Source organism: Rattus norvegicus, chromosome 10, assembly GCF_021556685.1.
Source record: "Rattus norvegicus strain SHRSP/BbbUtx chromosome 10, alternate assembly SHRSP_T2T, whole genome shotgun sequence".
Classification (NCBI taxonomy): Eukaryota; Metazoa; Chordata; class Mammalia; order Rodentia; family Muridae; genus Rattus; species Rattus norvegicus.
The window spans coordinates 106,454,996-106,468,014 of record NC_141543.1 but is presented as its reverse complement, the minus strand read 5'-3'; the positions used below and the strand labels follow the sequence as shown (position 1 = coordinate 106,468,014).

The window sequence follows — 13,019 nt, the reverse complement described above, 5'->3', positions numbered from 1 at the left end:
CCCTTAAGTCTCTTAATAATCGCCACTTCCCAGACTTTTTCTTTGTCGGTGCCTGCGCCGCCAGTGTGTGAATATGGGGCGTAGGTCTGCAGGATTGAAAGAAAACACATACGAGGGTCACCCGTTTTCAGCAACTTAGGCTTCTAGCTACAGATGCAGGCTCCAAAAGCCAATTGAAACTTTTTATTTATTTGTTCCTTTCTTGAAAGGAGTTAAAACATCAATGGGTGAATCAACCAGCATTTAAAGTTTTAACCATTTTTATTTTTAAAACATGAAACACAAAACATTCAAGCAACGAGAAGCAAAACCCAGACATAAATTGACATACATGGACAGCTTGGTGCACCAAGGACAGACAATAAACATAGAGGAAAAGAACTAGATGGTGTTCCACCAAAGGGACCCAGATATCCTAAAGGATCCAGAACCAGAAATAAGCACTTCTCCAATAGGAGCCAGCATGGAGGCAAGACGTCTCCCACCTCCCTCTGTCTCCAGAGAGCTCCAAAAAACTTAAGCTCACTTCCTTCTTTTGCCAAAGCATCTCCAAAGTGGAGAGTCTGGGAGGACGGTTTTTCTCAACCCCATTCTCTCTCTTGTCTAGGGTGTAAACTGCCTCTAGTCAGGGTCCAAAGACTAAAAGCATCTATGAGAATCGACTTTGCTTCTCTAGATATTAGCATAACTCAAAGAGAACACATACACAAAAACATTTTACCATTATTACCTTGTCCCCTTCTGACAAGGTTTACTTACCACTACCCCAAATCTTTATCTTTGCACATGTTTTCGATTTCTGCCATCCTTCTGAACTCTGCTTACTGGGGCCTTTCCTGGCCATTTGCTCCCAATTTCTCAATCTCCCTTTCCAATCCAGAATATTCAAACTGCCACTAGCTATAAACCAAGGACTGACTTGTTCTATAGTTTTAACAAAATCTTGGGCTATCTTTACCTTAATACCAGTACCTTGTTGTTTGAGTAAACTTACAAGCTTATCTACGACCAATAACGAGAAGAACTTGTAGTTCCCATCGGTAAGACAAAACCTTCGTAGCACTACTTACTTCCAGTTTTGCCCCGTGGTCGCTGCTTGTCCCCAATATGTTCTGCTTCCTTGCTGGCCGGCCTTTTGGAACGATCCCGTCAGTTTGTCCTCTCTTTCCCGATCTCGGTGGAACCTCCAGAAGTCGGCGCCTGCGCCACCAGTGTATGAATATCGGGCGTAGGTCTGTGGGATTGAAATAAATCAAGTACACGGGTCACCCGTTTTTCAGTGAGTGCCACCAAGGCTTTGCTGAGATCTCCTTATATTACCCAAGGCAAAAGCCGTGGAAAACAACAAGGCAGGTGAAAATCCCCAACCAGGAAAACAGGAAAACTCTGTGTGGTGAAAGTTCCAACCCAATCAGGGGCATAAACAACTTCTTAACAACAACAAGCAGGAAGTCTCGGGTGGGGAGGAAGGGTGCCATGGAAAATCCCAGCCCCAAATCAGGGGCTAAGAGCAGCTGCCAAGGGTGTAGACAATTTCTTGCTATAGCAGGCTAAAAGGCTCATCGAGGGGGGGACAGAAACACCAAGGTAGGGCCCAACAAGTGGACACAGACAGAGTGCAGGCAGAAACCCTGAAGATAAATCACTGAGAGGCAGGAAAATGATACATTGGAAGACCTTCTGCATTTGGGTTACTAGGAGAACTGCATTCTGTTTTAGTAGGGAGGCCATCTGCATTCTGTGTTATTAGGGACCAGATGTGAGTGGAATAAGAGTAGATACACAGAGTTGAGTCCCAATTCAGGGAACTGAAAGTATAAATTTACCCCCAAAATGTCACCCCGGTCTGGAGATATTCCTGTAGATCAGAGGGGTGTAAGTGCCTCTGTAGTCAGGTGGGTCAGCGGGGTTCAGTACTCACTTTCATCCCTTCTTCCCCAACAAGAAAGAGAAGTGGACGGCCAGCACTGGGAAATGGAGTTTTCTGAAAGGAGAGATCTGAGGCCATTCTTCCATTCTTCAACACAACACCTACCAGAAATCATGTCCATGTCTAGACATGGGGCCAGGAGACACAGGAAGACAGAACTGTCATGTATAGTGGCTCTCATCTACTTCTGGCACTGAAGGGAAGGGAGATTTCTGCGAGTTCAAGGTTAGCTTGAGCTAAATAGTTCATTGCAGCCCAGGTGAGTGGCCGTGTGAGACACTTTCTCAAATCATCAGGGCCGAGGATGTGTCTTAGTCGGCACAGTGCTTGCCTAGCAAGTGTGAAGCCCTGGGCTCCATCTTGAGCACACCATGATCGGGCTGTGGTGACACACACCTAGAATCTCTGGACTCAGGATGTGAGGGCAGGAAGATGAGTTCCAGGACATCTTAGCTAAATAGAGGCCAGCCTGGGCTAGAGATGCTGCCACAGACAAGAGCAAACCAAACAGAATAAGATGGCAGACTGATAGGAGAGGAAAAAGCTGTGACCTACAGATCTGTTGATGTTCTCACCACCACAGCACCGAGATCTGGGCGTAAGCATGTGGGATTAAAAAACACACATAAGCGGGTCATTCCTGTTAAGAAAGAATGCCAATTCTGTAGCTTTATCCATTGAATATATACCCCAAGTTGACTAGGCAGAAAAATCTAGGAAGCACAGTGGGAAAACCCGGCTTAAGGCTACAGTAACAAAAGAATGACTATGTGCCCCAAATTTCCTGAGGAGAAATCCAGCAAGACCAGCCTAAATCCCAGGGACAAAGACAGAGAGCAAAAGACAGGAATGAATGGACCAGCGCCTAGGTGTATCCCCAGCTGTGTTCCTACCCAGCCAGGACGTTCCTTCGTTAGGATCAAAAGGCTTCCACATGCATCAGCAGGGCTCAGAAGGGGTCAAACACTGCAGGGGACACACAAGGGTCTGACAAGGGGTGAAACACTGCAGGGGACCCAGGATTCACATCATAGCATGAGCTTCACCAGCAGTGTGAACGCAGAGATAGTGTTGAAGACCCCGTAGACTCAGATACCCTGTAATATGATTTTTGAAAGGAGGAGGTTTCTCTGTGATCACAAAGCTAGAGGAAGAGAAGGGCAGCTTTCTAAACCACTCAGGAAGTGGCTTCTCAGAGAGGGTGGACCACCTGACCGAAAAAGGAAATGTTCCCCCAGGCCTTCAGGCAGGAGGTTGAAGCCCTCAGGGACAGAGGGCATCCTCAAACCACAACCATGGGTGTCTCTACTTGCTAGGCATAGTAGGAACCACAGGCTCTGAGGACTGGAACATCTATAGAGCCCTCCATATACCTTTCATCTGGAGCCTCTCATGGGATCAAGGAACCAGGAAGCTGAGGAGAAAAAGGAGAACTAGGCAAGAGGACAGTCTACTGTGTAGAAGGAGACTGCTCCTTTGTCCCTCTAGGCTCTGGTGTGGGTGCAGGTGACAACTGAGCTGAAGAAATGATCCGCAGAGGAATAGGATTGTGGCTGCCTTCAGCTCTGCTCCTCTCTCGGGTCCCAGGTGAGCACGGGACAAGTATGTCAGATCCATCATTGAAAATGGAAGCTCCTGCTGTAAGCCTGACAGGGCCACGGGAGGTGAATGGAGCATCCAGCGCAGACAGGCAGGCATAGAGAGAAGGCCAGAGTGTGGGTTTGGGGGTGGAGAGGGATGGGACCCAGGAGCGGTCAGCATCTTCTTCACTGGTGCTGACAGGTGTCCGTGCACATTACAGTCATCTCTACCACATGTGAGACAGAATCAGGACCCACTGAGTGGGTCACCTGTGATGGTCATTGCCATAACCACATAATCTCTATTTGTCTTACAACGTCTCCATAACCTCAGTGCTGACTCCTGCTCTGACAAAGCCTCTCTCCTTTCTCACTGTTGCCTCAAGACCTGAGAGTTTTCTAAGAGCTGACTCAAGGGAGGCCTTCCTCCTCATCCAGCTATAAGATGCAGAATGGAGGTTTGTGTTTTCTAGGCTGTGTCCCTCTGCGTGGCCCCAGCAGTGTGACAGGCACTGTGGGGGAATCTCTGAGTGTGACTTGTCCATATAAGGAGAAATTCAAGTCGACCATCAAGTACTGGTGCAGAGGGTCACATGTTCTACTTTGCGAAGATATTGTCATGACCAGAGGCTCAGAAGAAGCTAGGAATGGCCGAGTGTCCATCCGGGACCATCCAGACAACCTGACCTTCACAGTGACCTTGCAGAGCCTCACCCTGGAGGATGCAGGCACCTACATATGTGGGGTGGATACACCATTTCCCTATTACCGCTTTCGGAATAGAGAGTCATTCAGGGTTGAGGTGTCTGTCATCCCAGGTAAGCCTCCTTCATGTCAGGGCAGCCTGAGTCCAGGCCTGTCATTCTCTCATGGAAGAAGGAAGCCATGATCCTTAGCATGAGGAGCTGTGAGAGTGAGTGATCCAGGACAGAGTGTGCATCCACACATGCTTCTGTGAGAACATGTGTGGCATGTGTGATAGTGTGTGTATATACTAGTACATGTGTGTCCATGCACACAGGCACAGTGGGGAGCCTGTGTCCTTAGGTGGCCTTTTTCTAATTTATTTGTTTGCTTGTTTGTGTATTTATCTGTCTATTTGTCTGTGACTAGGGGCTGGCCCATGCTGTGTGAGAGTCAAAGGAGAACTTCTGGGTGTCAGTTCTCTATTTACAACTTGTGGGTCAAACTCAAGTCAGCAGGCTTGGCAAACACGGACCCCCTGAGTCCTCTTCTCAGCCCCTGTTGTGGATTCTCTGTGTCCACTGTGGGACAGTTTCAGGTGTGAAACTTTCTAGAGACAGGCTCTGAGTCTCTGCCTCTCTGTGACTTTCTGTCCTGATAAGACACAAGTCCTCCTTCTCAGGTCTCATATGATCCTGTCCCCAATCTCCATATGGGAACAGAACCCCTGCACATCAACTCCCCTCTCTCAAGGTGCCTCTGACCTGCGACTGAGTAGATAGTTCCCCTCCATTGGGATTCTTGGGGTACCAGCTTCATCACTGGTTCTGTGACTTCTGAGACACCACCAGACAGAGAAGGAAGAGCCTAGACAGTGTATAGGGCATCTCAGCACCCTGAGGACCCCCTTCAACTCCTCCAAGCTCCCCCATGTCCCTGTTTCCCAGCAACAATTTACTGCTGGAAGAAACTCAGAGGATTCCTCCAGGTTCCCCTTGCTGGATGGAAAACAGGCTTTCAGCTACTTTGGTGGCCAAAGTTCTCCATGTCTGTAGTTCATTCTCAGATTATGGGGCCTCTCTTGTTCTTAGAACCCTTAAGAGCAGGGGTGGTGAGGGACTGAAAGAAGGTATCAAATGCCTCTGATGATCCCAGTTTCTACCACCACATCTTCCTCTTCTTTCTGTTCTTGTTCTCCTTGTTCTTCTTGTTCTTCATCTTTCTCCTTCTTTTTCTCCTTCTCTTTCTCCATCTTCATCATCATCATCATCATAGTTATTTGAGAGAGGATATCAAGTAGCCCAATCTCACTGTGTTCTCAGGATTCATCTTGAATGCCTGCTTTTTTGCAGCTCCAGCGCTCGCATTGCAAACATACATCAGCAAACCCAGCTCCCGGTTCTCAATTTTGATTTTCCCCTTATGTTTCCCAGCAACCTCCTCTGTGGATCCACACTGAAGTCTGGGAAGGCAAATCCCACCGACACAGCTGTCTCTCTGCAGTAGAGGCCACTCTCCCCAGGGCCCTGCAATCACCTGCCTTTCTAGAACTTTCCATCTGCTCATTCCTCAGAGAACACTGCCCAGCTGCCTTTCTGGCTAACACTGGGAATGAGTGGACCAGGCAGGCAAGGAGTCCCATTACCTTGTTTGTCCCCAGAAAGATGGCAGACAAGGAAGCAAACAGTGTGGTTGAGGTTGGATGGGACCTGGTACTCATTAAGTGTCTTGTCACTGACACTTCCACTCTCCTCTGTAAGAAGACTGTCTCCATGTTTACAAGTGCAGGCCAGACACTGTGCACCCTGAGATGGGCTGGGAAGGGAATCCCTGACCAGGCATTGGTGTGGCCATGTGGATGATAGGCTGTCAGACAGCTGTCCACATGCCCCAGGGAGCCGTGTAAAGCAGAGTGACAGAGCTTCCTGTGGGTAGGAAGCAATGTGGAGGTCATGGGAATTGTCTTGTGTTCCCATTATTGCTTCCAATCACAGGTTCAAGTCCTGGGAGCAGTATAAAAATCCTGGAGCCCACCAGATCCACAGCCAGTTACACTCAGCCCAGCGTGACCACAAATGAAACAATTCCTGCTCCCAGCCCACAGACTCGGTGAGGAAACCATGTCCTTGAGGCCTTCGTATTGGGCAGGAGGGTTCATACTGAGAGAGCAAAGGTAGAAGGGTTTGGATCTCCCTCTTGTATGCCCCTCCTGCATTTCCCAACCTCAGGCTAACCTGGAGGGTTTTGTGAGTGCCAGTTGCTTATCTAAAAATAAGGACACAGAAGTGAGACTCAGATACAGACCCACCGAGCTGGAATTATTTTCCTGCCAAGCAGGCACTACCTAAACACATCCAGAGCCTTGAGAAATGGCTTGGTGAAGATGGTTCTGCCCATCTGAGTACATCTCAATTTGAGCCATATCACCTACAGGAAAAATCAGGCATTGTGGTACCTAAAAGGCCAGAAATATTGAGGTAGAGACGGAAGGATGCCTGAGACTCACTGGCTACACAGCGTACTTGTCAAGTTGCAGAATAGTGAGATATGCTGTCAGAAAAGAAGACAGATGGTGTGCTGTGGTGGCTCCCACCTTTAATCCCAGCACTTGGGAGGCAGAGGCAGGTCAAGCTCTGTGACTTTCGGACCAGCCTGGACTACATAGTGAATTCCATTCTAGCCTGGACTACATAATGAGGCCTGTCTCAAGACAGACACAGAAGTGTGGCTCTTGAGGAATGACCGAGGTTATTCTCTGACCTCTACATTCAAGCACACCCATGTGCACCTGCATACATACACATGAGCACACACACACACACACACACACACACACACACACACACACACACAAAGAATTATATATGTAAAATAAATAAGGCACGGGGTATGGAAACACAAGACACCCAGTACATGGGAGGTGAAGACAAGTGGATGTCTATGAGTTGAAGGCCATCGTGTTTCAGCTGGGACTACATAGTATGTGTATATGTGTATATATATACACATATATACATATATATACATATGACACCCAGGAGAAAGTGTGAGGAGAAGTCCAGTTAGAAGAGATCTGGGTGTGGGCTGGGGAGGAGGTGCCGGCCTGGTTAGAGGCCCTGAGGTTAGAGTCCCATGGGTTTGGTCTGCAGAGAACAGGCCAGGCCAGAGTTCGCGGTTACTTCTTGAGCTGTGGATTAATCACACTGGCCTTTCAGGCAGTCCTGTCCTTGTCCCTGCATAGATCTATGTGGACACAGACCTGGGGAGGACACAGGAACATAGCACAGGGTATCAGCATCCCCTTCTCAGAAGGAGACTTATTGTGACTATGTCCCTTCCAGGTCCCTTCTGAATAGCCTCTACTTCTGGGTTCTGGTGTTTCTGGAGTTGCCCCTGTTCCTGTGCATGATTAGTGCCTTCCTGTGGGTGAACAGGCCTTAGAGGTGCTCTGGGAGGCACGGCATTTGGCCCTGTCACGGATACCAGTGAAGACTGTTGACGTGGAGGCTCTGTCCTGGACACATCACCTATATTCGCTGAGGAGAACAAGTAAACCTGTGTCCTTGAGAATGCTCTGAGATGGTTAGAAGATTCTTTGCGCTCTATCAAACACATAGAAGAATGTGCCCAATAAATACCCGCTGGAGAATTGGCTCAGTGGTTAAGAGCAGCAGCTGCTCTTCCAGAGGCCCTGATTTCAAATCCCAGTCACCACACTGGTGGCTCACAACCTCCTGCAATAGGATCCGATTCCCTCCTCTGCTATACAGGTGCACATGCAGATAGTACACTCATATATTAAATAAATTTATTAAAATTAATTGCATAGAATTATAACACAGCACCATTACTTGTTCTTTGGTGTGTTCACATTGTGTACAACATAGCTCTATCCTGTCCACCTGCGTCCCCACCCTCCCACTCCCTCAGGCCTGTGTCCCCTGCTCCCCTTCATGTTCCATTTCTCTTTTTCTTTTTGAATCTCACAGAGAACAGTTAGTGCCTCCTGACTGAATGCTAGCTGACCTTGCTGACCTCGTCTTGGGCGTGTAACCAAGGCTGTAGTGACCTTGGGATCACGAGACAATGCCACATTCAGAACTCAGCATTTCAGGGCAGTGTACTCCTCTACCTCTCCTGCGGAACTCTTTCCTCTCCCTCCCTGCCTTGTCTGTAATTCGTGGTGTCATATAGGGCTGAGCACCTGATGGTCACTTATACCACAGCAGAAGGAAACATCGCCAACCAAGGCCAGGGCATCACTCATTAACAGGTAGAGATGTAGATATTTCAAAGACAATTTGACAGCTTCTCCAATAAATACGTACACCTTCCATGAGAAATACTCAATGCACTGTGTCCTCCAGATTCACTAATAGAATGCAGTCTACATTGATGACCTTACTGTCTGCTGTCACATCCCTGCTTCCCAGCCACCCTGGTGACATCCTGAATCTAACACTTATATCTGCTTGGCTTAAGGCTTTGCCACATACATGCTCATGGGCTTGCCAAGAGTGTGTTTTTTAGCTTCTCTGGGTCTGATTGTTATATAAACAAGGTTATATATTTTTTTTGTTTTACATACATAGAATCTCACTACAGATGTCTGGTCCAGAATTCACTGTATTGACCCGTTTGGCCTTGAACTCAGAAATTGACCAGCACTGTCATACCAGAACCAATGTTACATTTACCCCCTGTGTTCTGAAGTAACCCCAAAGCCTGACTCATAGAACAAGCACTTTGCCACAGAGATGCACCCCACACTCCCCTCCTATCTGTCTGTCTGTCTGCCTGCCTGCCTGTCTTTCAATGTTCTCCGTCCTTTCTTCTTCCTTCTTTGTCATTAATAGGGTCTCACTATACAGCCCAGGGTAGTTTCCAACCCCCGATCCTGATCCTCCAGCCTCGGCCCCCTAGTTCTGGGGTTACAGCCATGTGCTACCATGCCCAGTCACCTGCTTCATTTCTAAGTCTTGTGGCTTTACCAGTTAACATGGTGTCTTTGAGGTTCCAACAACTGATATGTGGATGCTCTAACGTGCACCCAGCCTGTGCTGCCCTCTGGTTGGCTATGTAATCACCCAAGACAGCATTTTTCCCTTCCGTGGTTAAACACTTTAGAAGGTCTTTTCCCTTCACCTTCCTTCCCCATTCTTGTTTTCTTCCTCCCTCCCCTTTCCTGCTGTTGTTATGAAATACAACACAAGCACACATCACCAAGACCTGCTTTTTATGTGAGTTCTTCTGATCTGCCTCAGGTCCTCATGCTGGTTCAACGGGCCCTATATTGACTGAATTACCTCCACTGTCAGATATATAGATATAGATATAGATATAGATATAGATATAGATATAGATATAGATATAGATATAGATATAGATATGGATATAGATATAGATATGTATAGATAGATAGTTATAGCAATAGATACTGATATATAGAGATAGACATATGCACAGAGATATAGAGAAGGAGATATACCTTTAGATGAAAAGCTTTTAATTGCAGTGCAGCAAATTAGTCAATATTTCCTTTCTAGCTTAGGCCTTTGACTCTGACTTAAGAAATTTCCATACAAGCACGTGCTTGCAATCCCAGCACACTTGACTTAGAGGCAGGAGAATCTGGAGTTTCATCCTCAGCTATATGGTAAATTCTAGGTCATCTTAGACGACATACGACAGTGGAGAGATGGTTTGGCAGTCACAAGCACTGGCTGTTCATCCAGGTTTGCACCCCATAGAAGCTCACAGTGGCCTCTAACTCCATTTCTAGGGGATCCAACTACCTCTTCGGCCCTGTCTGAGCACTGCCAGGTACAGTGATATGGACAGGGGCACAAACCCTCATGCAAATAAAAATAAGCAAAAACATTTTCAACAAAATCAACAACCTAAGAAGATGAAGAGGAGGGGGAGACTAGTCATAACAGGGAGAAGAGAAGGTGACGCCCTAAAATTTAAATTGCTCTCCTGAATTGTAAACATGTTTGTGTCTAACTCCTTACATTTTATTTTTCATGATTATTGAGTACATGTGTGATGTGTGTGTGAGCGTGCATGCCACAGGAATCAGTTCCCTCCTTCCACAGTCACATGAGGTACAGAAACTGAATCCAGGTCACCAGGCTTGCTGAGCATCATCACCCACTGAGCCAGCGCGGTTCACACTGGTACACAGTGGTCTTCTAGCTGGAGTGGTAGTCTTAAGTCTTGGTGTCTCGGCTCTCTTCTTACCTATCTGTAAGTCTTCCTCCACACTGGACAAGTCCTCTGCTGTTCCCATCTTGGGAAAGACAATCAAGTTCCTAAAAGGAAAATCAAATTTGGGCTCGAGAGATGGCTCCACTGAGAGCAGCAGCTGCTCTGGCAGAGACGCTGAGTTCACTTCTTAGCACCCAGCCTGGGTGTCTCACAGCCCAGCTCAAGGGATTAATGCCTCCTTCTGGTCTCTGTAAGACCTGTCTTATAAGGTTCATAGACAGAAAGACGGACAGACAGACATGAAAAACAACACAAAGTTTTATAAAAGGAAAGGTTTTCTGAAAAGCCCGTGTTGGGACTTCGAGTGTGAGCCCATGTCTCAGGCAGGGATTCTGTTGCCCTGAAGAATCACCAACCACAACCAAAAGCAACTTGGGGAAGAAAAGGTTTACTCTGTTGTCTCTTCCATATCTCAGTCCAGCATCAAAGCAGTCAAAACAGAAGACAGACAGGGCAGGAACCCCGAGGCAGCAGCTGATGCAGAGGCCATGGAGGGCGGTCACTTACTGTTCTGCTCCTCATGGCTTGCTCAGCCTGCTTTCTTATAGAACCCAGGACCACCAGCCCAGAGCTGAAACAGGAAGTCTGTCTCTGTATGTAGTCATGGTGACTTGCTGTCCTAGAACTCACAGAGATCCCCCTGCCCCTGCCTCCCCACTGTGGGCATCAAATGTCTGTACCACTCTGCCTGCATGGAGCTGTTTCTCAGCTGAGGTTTCCTCAGGTGACTCTAACTCAGGCCAATTGGACATTAAATCCAGGCAGCACTGAGCCTCCAATGCACTGTTAGGATAACCTCCTTATCTATGAACATGGACTGTAAGCACAATGACTTGGGAACTTTGAAAATATCTTCTAAGGATCGGTGGGGTGGATCAGCCTTGTGGTGAAATCCTGGTCACCTGAGGTCAGTGCCCAGGACTTAGGGTGGAAGGAGAGAACCAACTCCCATAAGTTGTCCTCTGACTCCCATGTGCAGGCTGCACTGCACCCCACACTCACAAACACATCCTATACCACACACTCTATAAGTAATATTTAAAGACAATAATAAAATGTTCTTTTTTTTTTTGGTTCTTTTTTTCAGAGCTGCGGACCGAACCCAGGGCCTTGTGCTTCATAGGCAAGCGCTCTACCACTGAGCTAAATCCCCAACCCCATAAAATGTTCTTTAATAAATGATTTCCTCTTTGAAAGTTGTTTGTATGTTTGTTAAAGTTGATTTTGAATACAATATACAATTATTTTTACTTTTTAAATCATTTGTTTTATTTTAATTGTGTGTTTGTGTGTGTGTGTGTGTGTGTGTGTGTGTGTGTGTGTGTGTGATCCATACATATGTGAGTGCAGTGCCCCTGGCTAACGGAATGAGGTGATGGATCTCCCAGAGCTGAAATCACAGGTGAGTCTGAGCCGTCTCGTGTGGTTAGTTGGATACAAACTGGGGTCCTCTGAAAGAGCAGTAAGCACTCAGTCCCTGAGCTGTCTCTCCAGTCCTTGTCTTTTATTTTAATTAGTGTGTGTGTGTGTGTGTGTGTGTGTGTGTCTGTGACTGTGTGTGTATGTGCATGTAAATGCAGTTCTTCATGAAGGTCAGAGGTGAATCTGACCCATAAACCACCTCTCCACCTTCTTATATTAATTTAACTATGATTTATTGCTTAAGCCTGCATTTTTTTTCTTTTAATGGTATGTGTGTGTGAGATCAGAGCTTCAGAAATCCCTAGATCTACAGGTGATTTCTGTGCTACCTCGTGTGTGTGCTGGGACTAGAACTTGGGTCTTCTGGAAGAAGAAGCAAATGTTCTTAACCACTGAACCATCCCTCCAGCCCCTTATTTTACTTCAAATGGTGTCCTTAGACTGGAGTTGTGGCTCAATGGCAGCATGCCTGTCTACCAAGCACAGAACCCTGGGTTTGATGCCAGTACCACACAAAAAGGAAAAGATTGTGATTAAGTGGTATTTTATGTGGTGGGAATGTATGCGTGTGAGGATGTGGGCTTTGTGTGTCTGTGGCAGGGCTGAGGTAGGTTGTGTATGTGTCTGTGTATGTGGTGTATGTGTGTTTCTGTGTGTGGGGTTTGTATGTATATGTGTGTGGTATGTGTGTATTCATGCATGCTGGGTTACATGTGTGTATGCGTATGCACTGTATGTCTTAGTATATGTATGTATATGTCTGTGGTATGTATGTGTATGGTTTGTAGAGTGTGTGGTGTGGGTGCATGTATTCGTCTGTGTAACTATGAGCCTCTGTGTGTGTGTGTGTGTGTGTGTGTGTGTGTGTTTCCAAGTGTGTTTGTAACCTTCATCCCGTGAAAACCTTGATACCAGAGAGAGTGTACCTACATCTATCCACACTTGCAATTGTTCCTCTAGATTAGCCAACTGCAGATTCCTACAACTTGGGAGGCTGACAAGGCAGGGGGAGAGCTTGAAGCCAGCGTGGGCTGCACAGCAAAACTCCAGAACAAGAGTTTGTGTATTCAAATTGGTGGGCAGAGGACTTGCCTAGCATTCTTGAAACGGTGCATTCAATCTCCAGGTGCTCA

At 46.9% G+C, this 13,019-nt stretch overlaps 1 protein-coding gene across 1 annotated transcript; it reads left to right on the top strand.

Annotated features, from left to right (window-relative positions):
• The first annotated feature begins 3,387 nt into the window (after positions 1-3,387).
• Cd300cl1 (CD300c molecule like 1) lies at positions 3,388-11,443 on the top strand. Its single transcript, XM_087575057.1, has 4 exons — positions 3,388-3,517; positions 3,984-4,328; positions 6,189-6,303; positions 7,536-11,443. Exons 1-4 carry the CDS (start codon positions 3,457-3,459, stop codon positions 7,633-7,635), a joined length of 621 nt encoding a protein of 206 aa, XP_087431183.1. The 5' UTR covers positions 3,388-3,456; the 3' UTR covers positions 7,636-11,443.
• Positions 11,444-13,019: the final 1,576 nt, after the last annotated feature.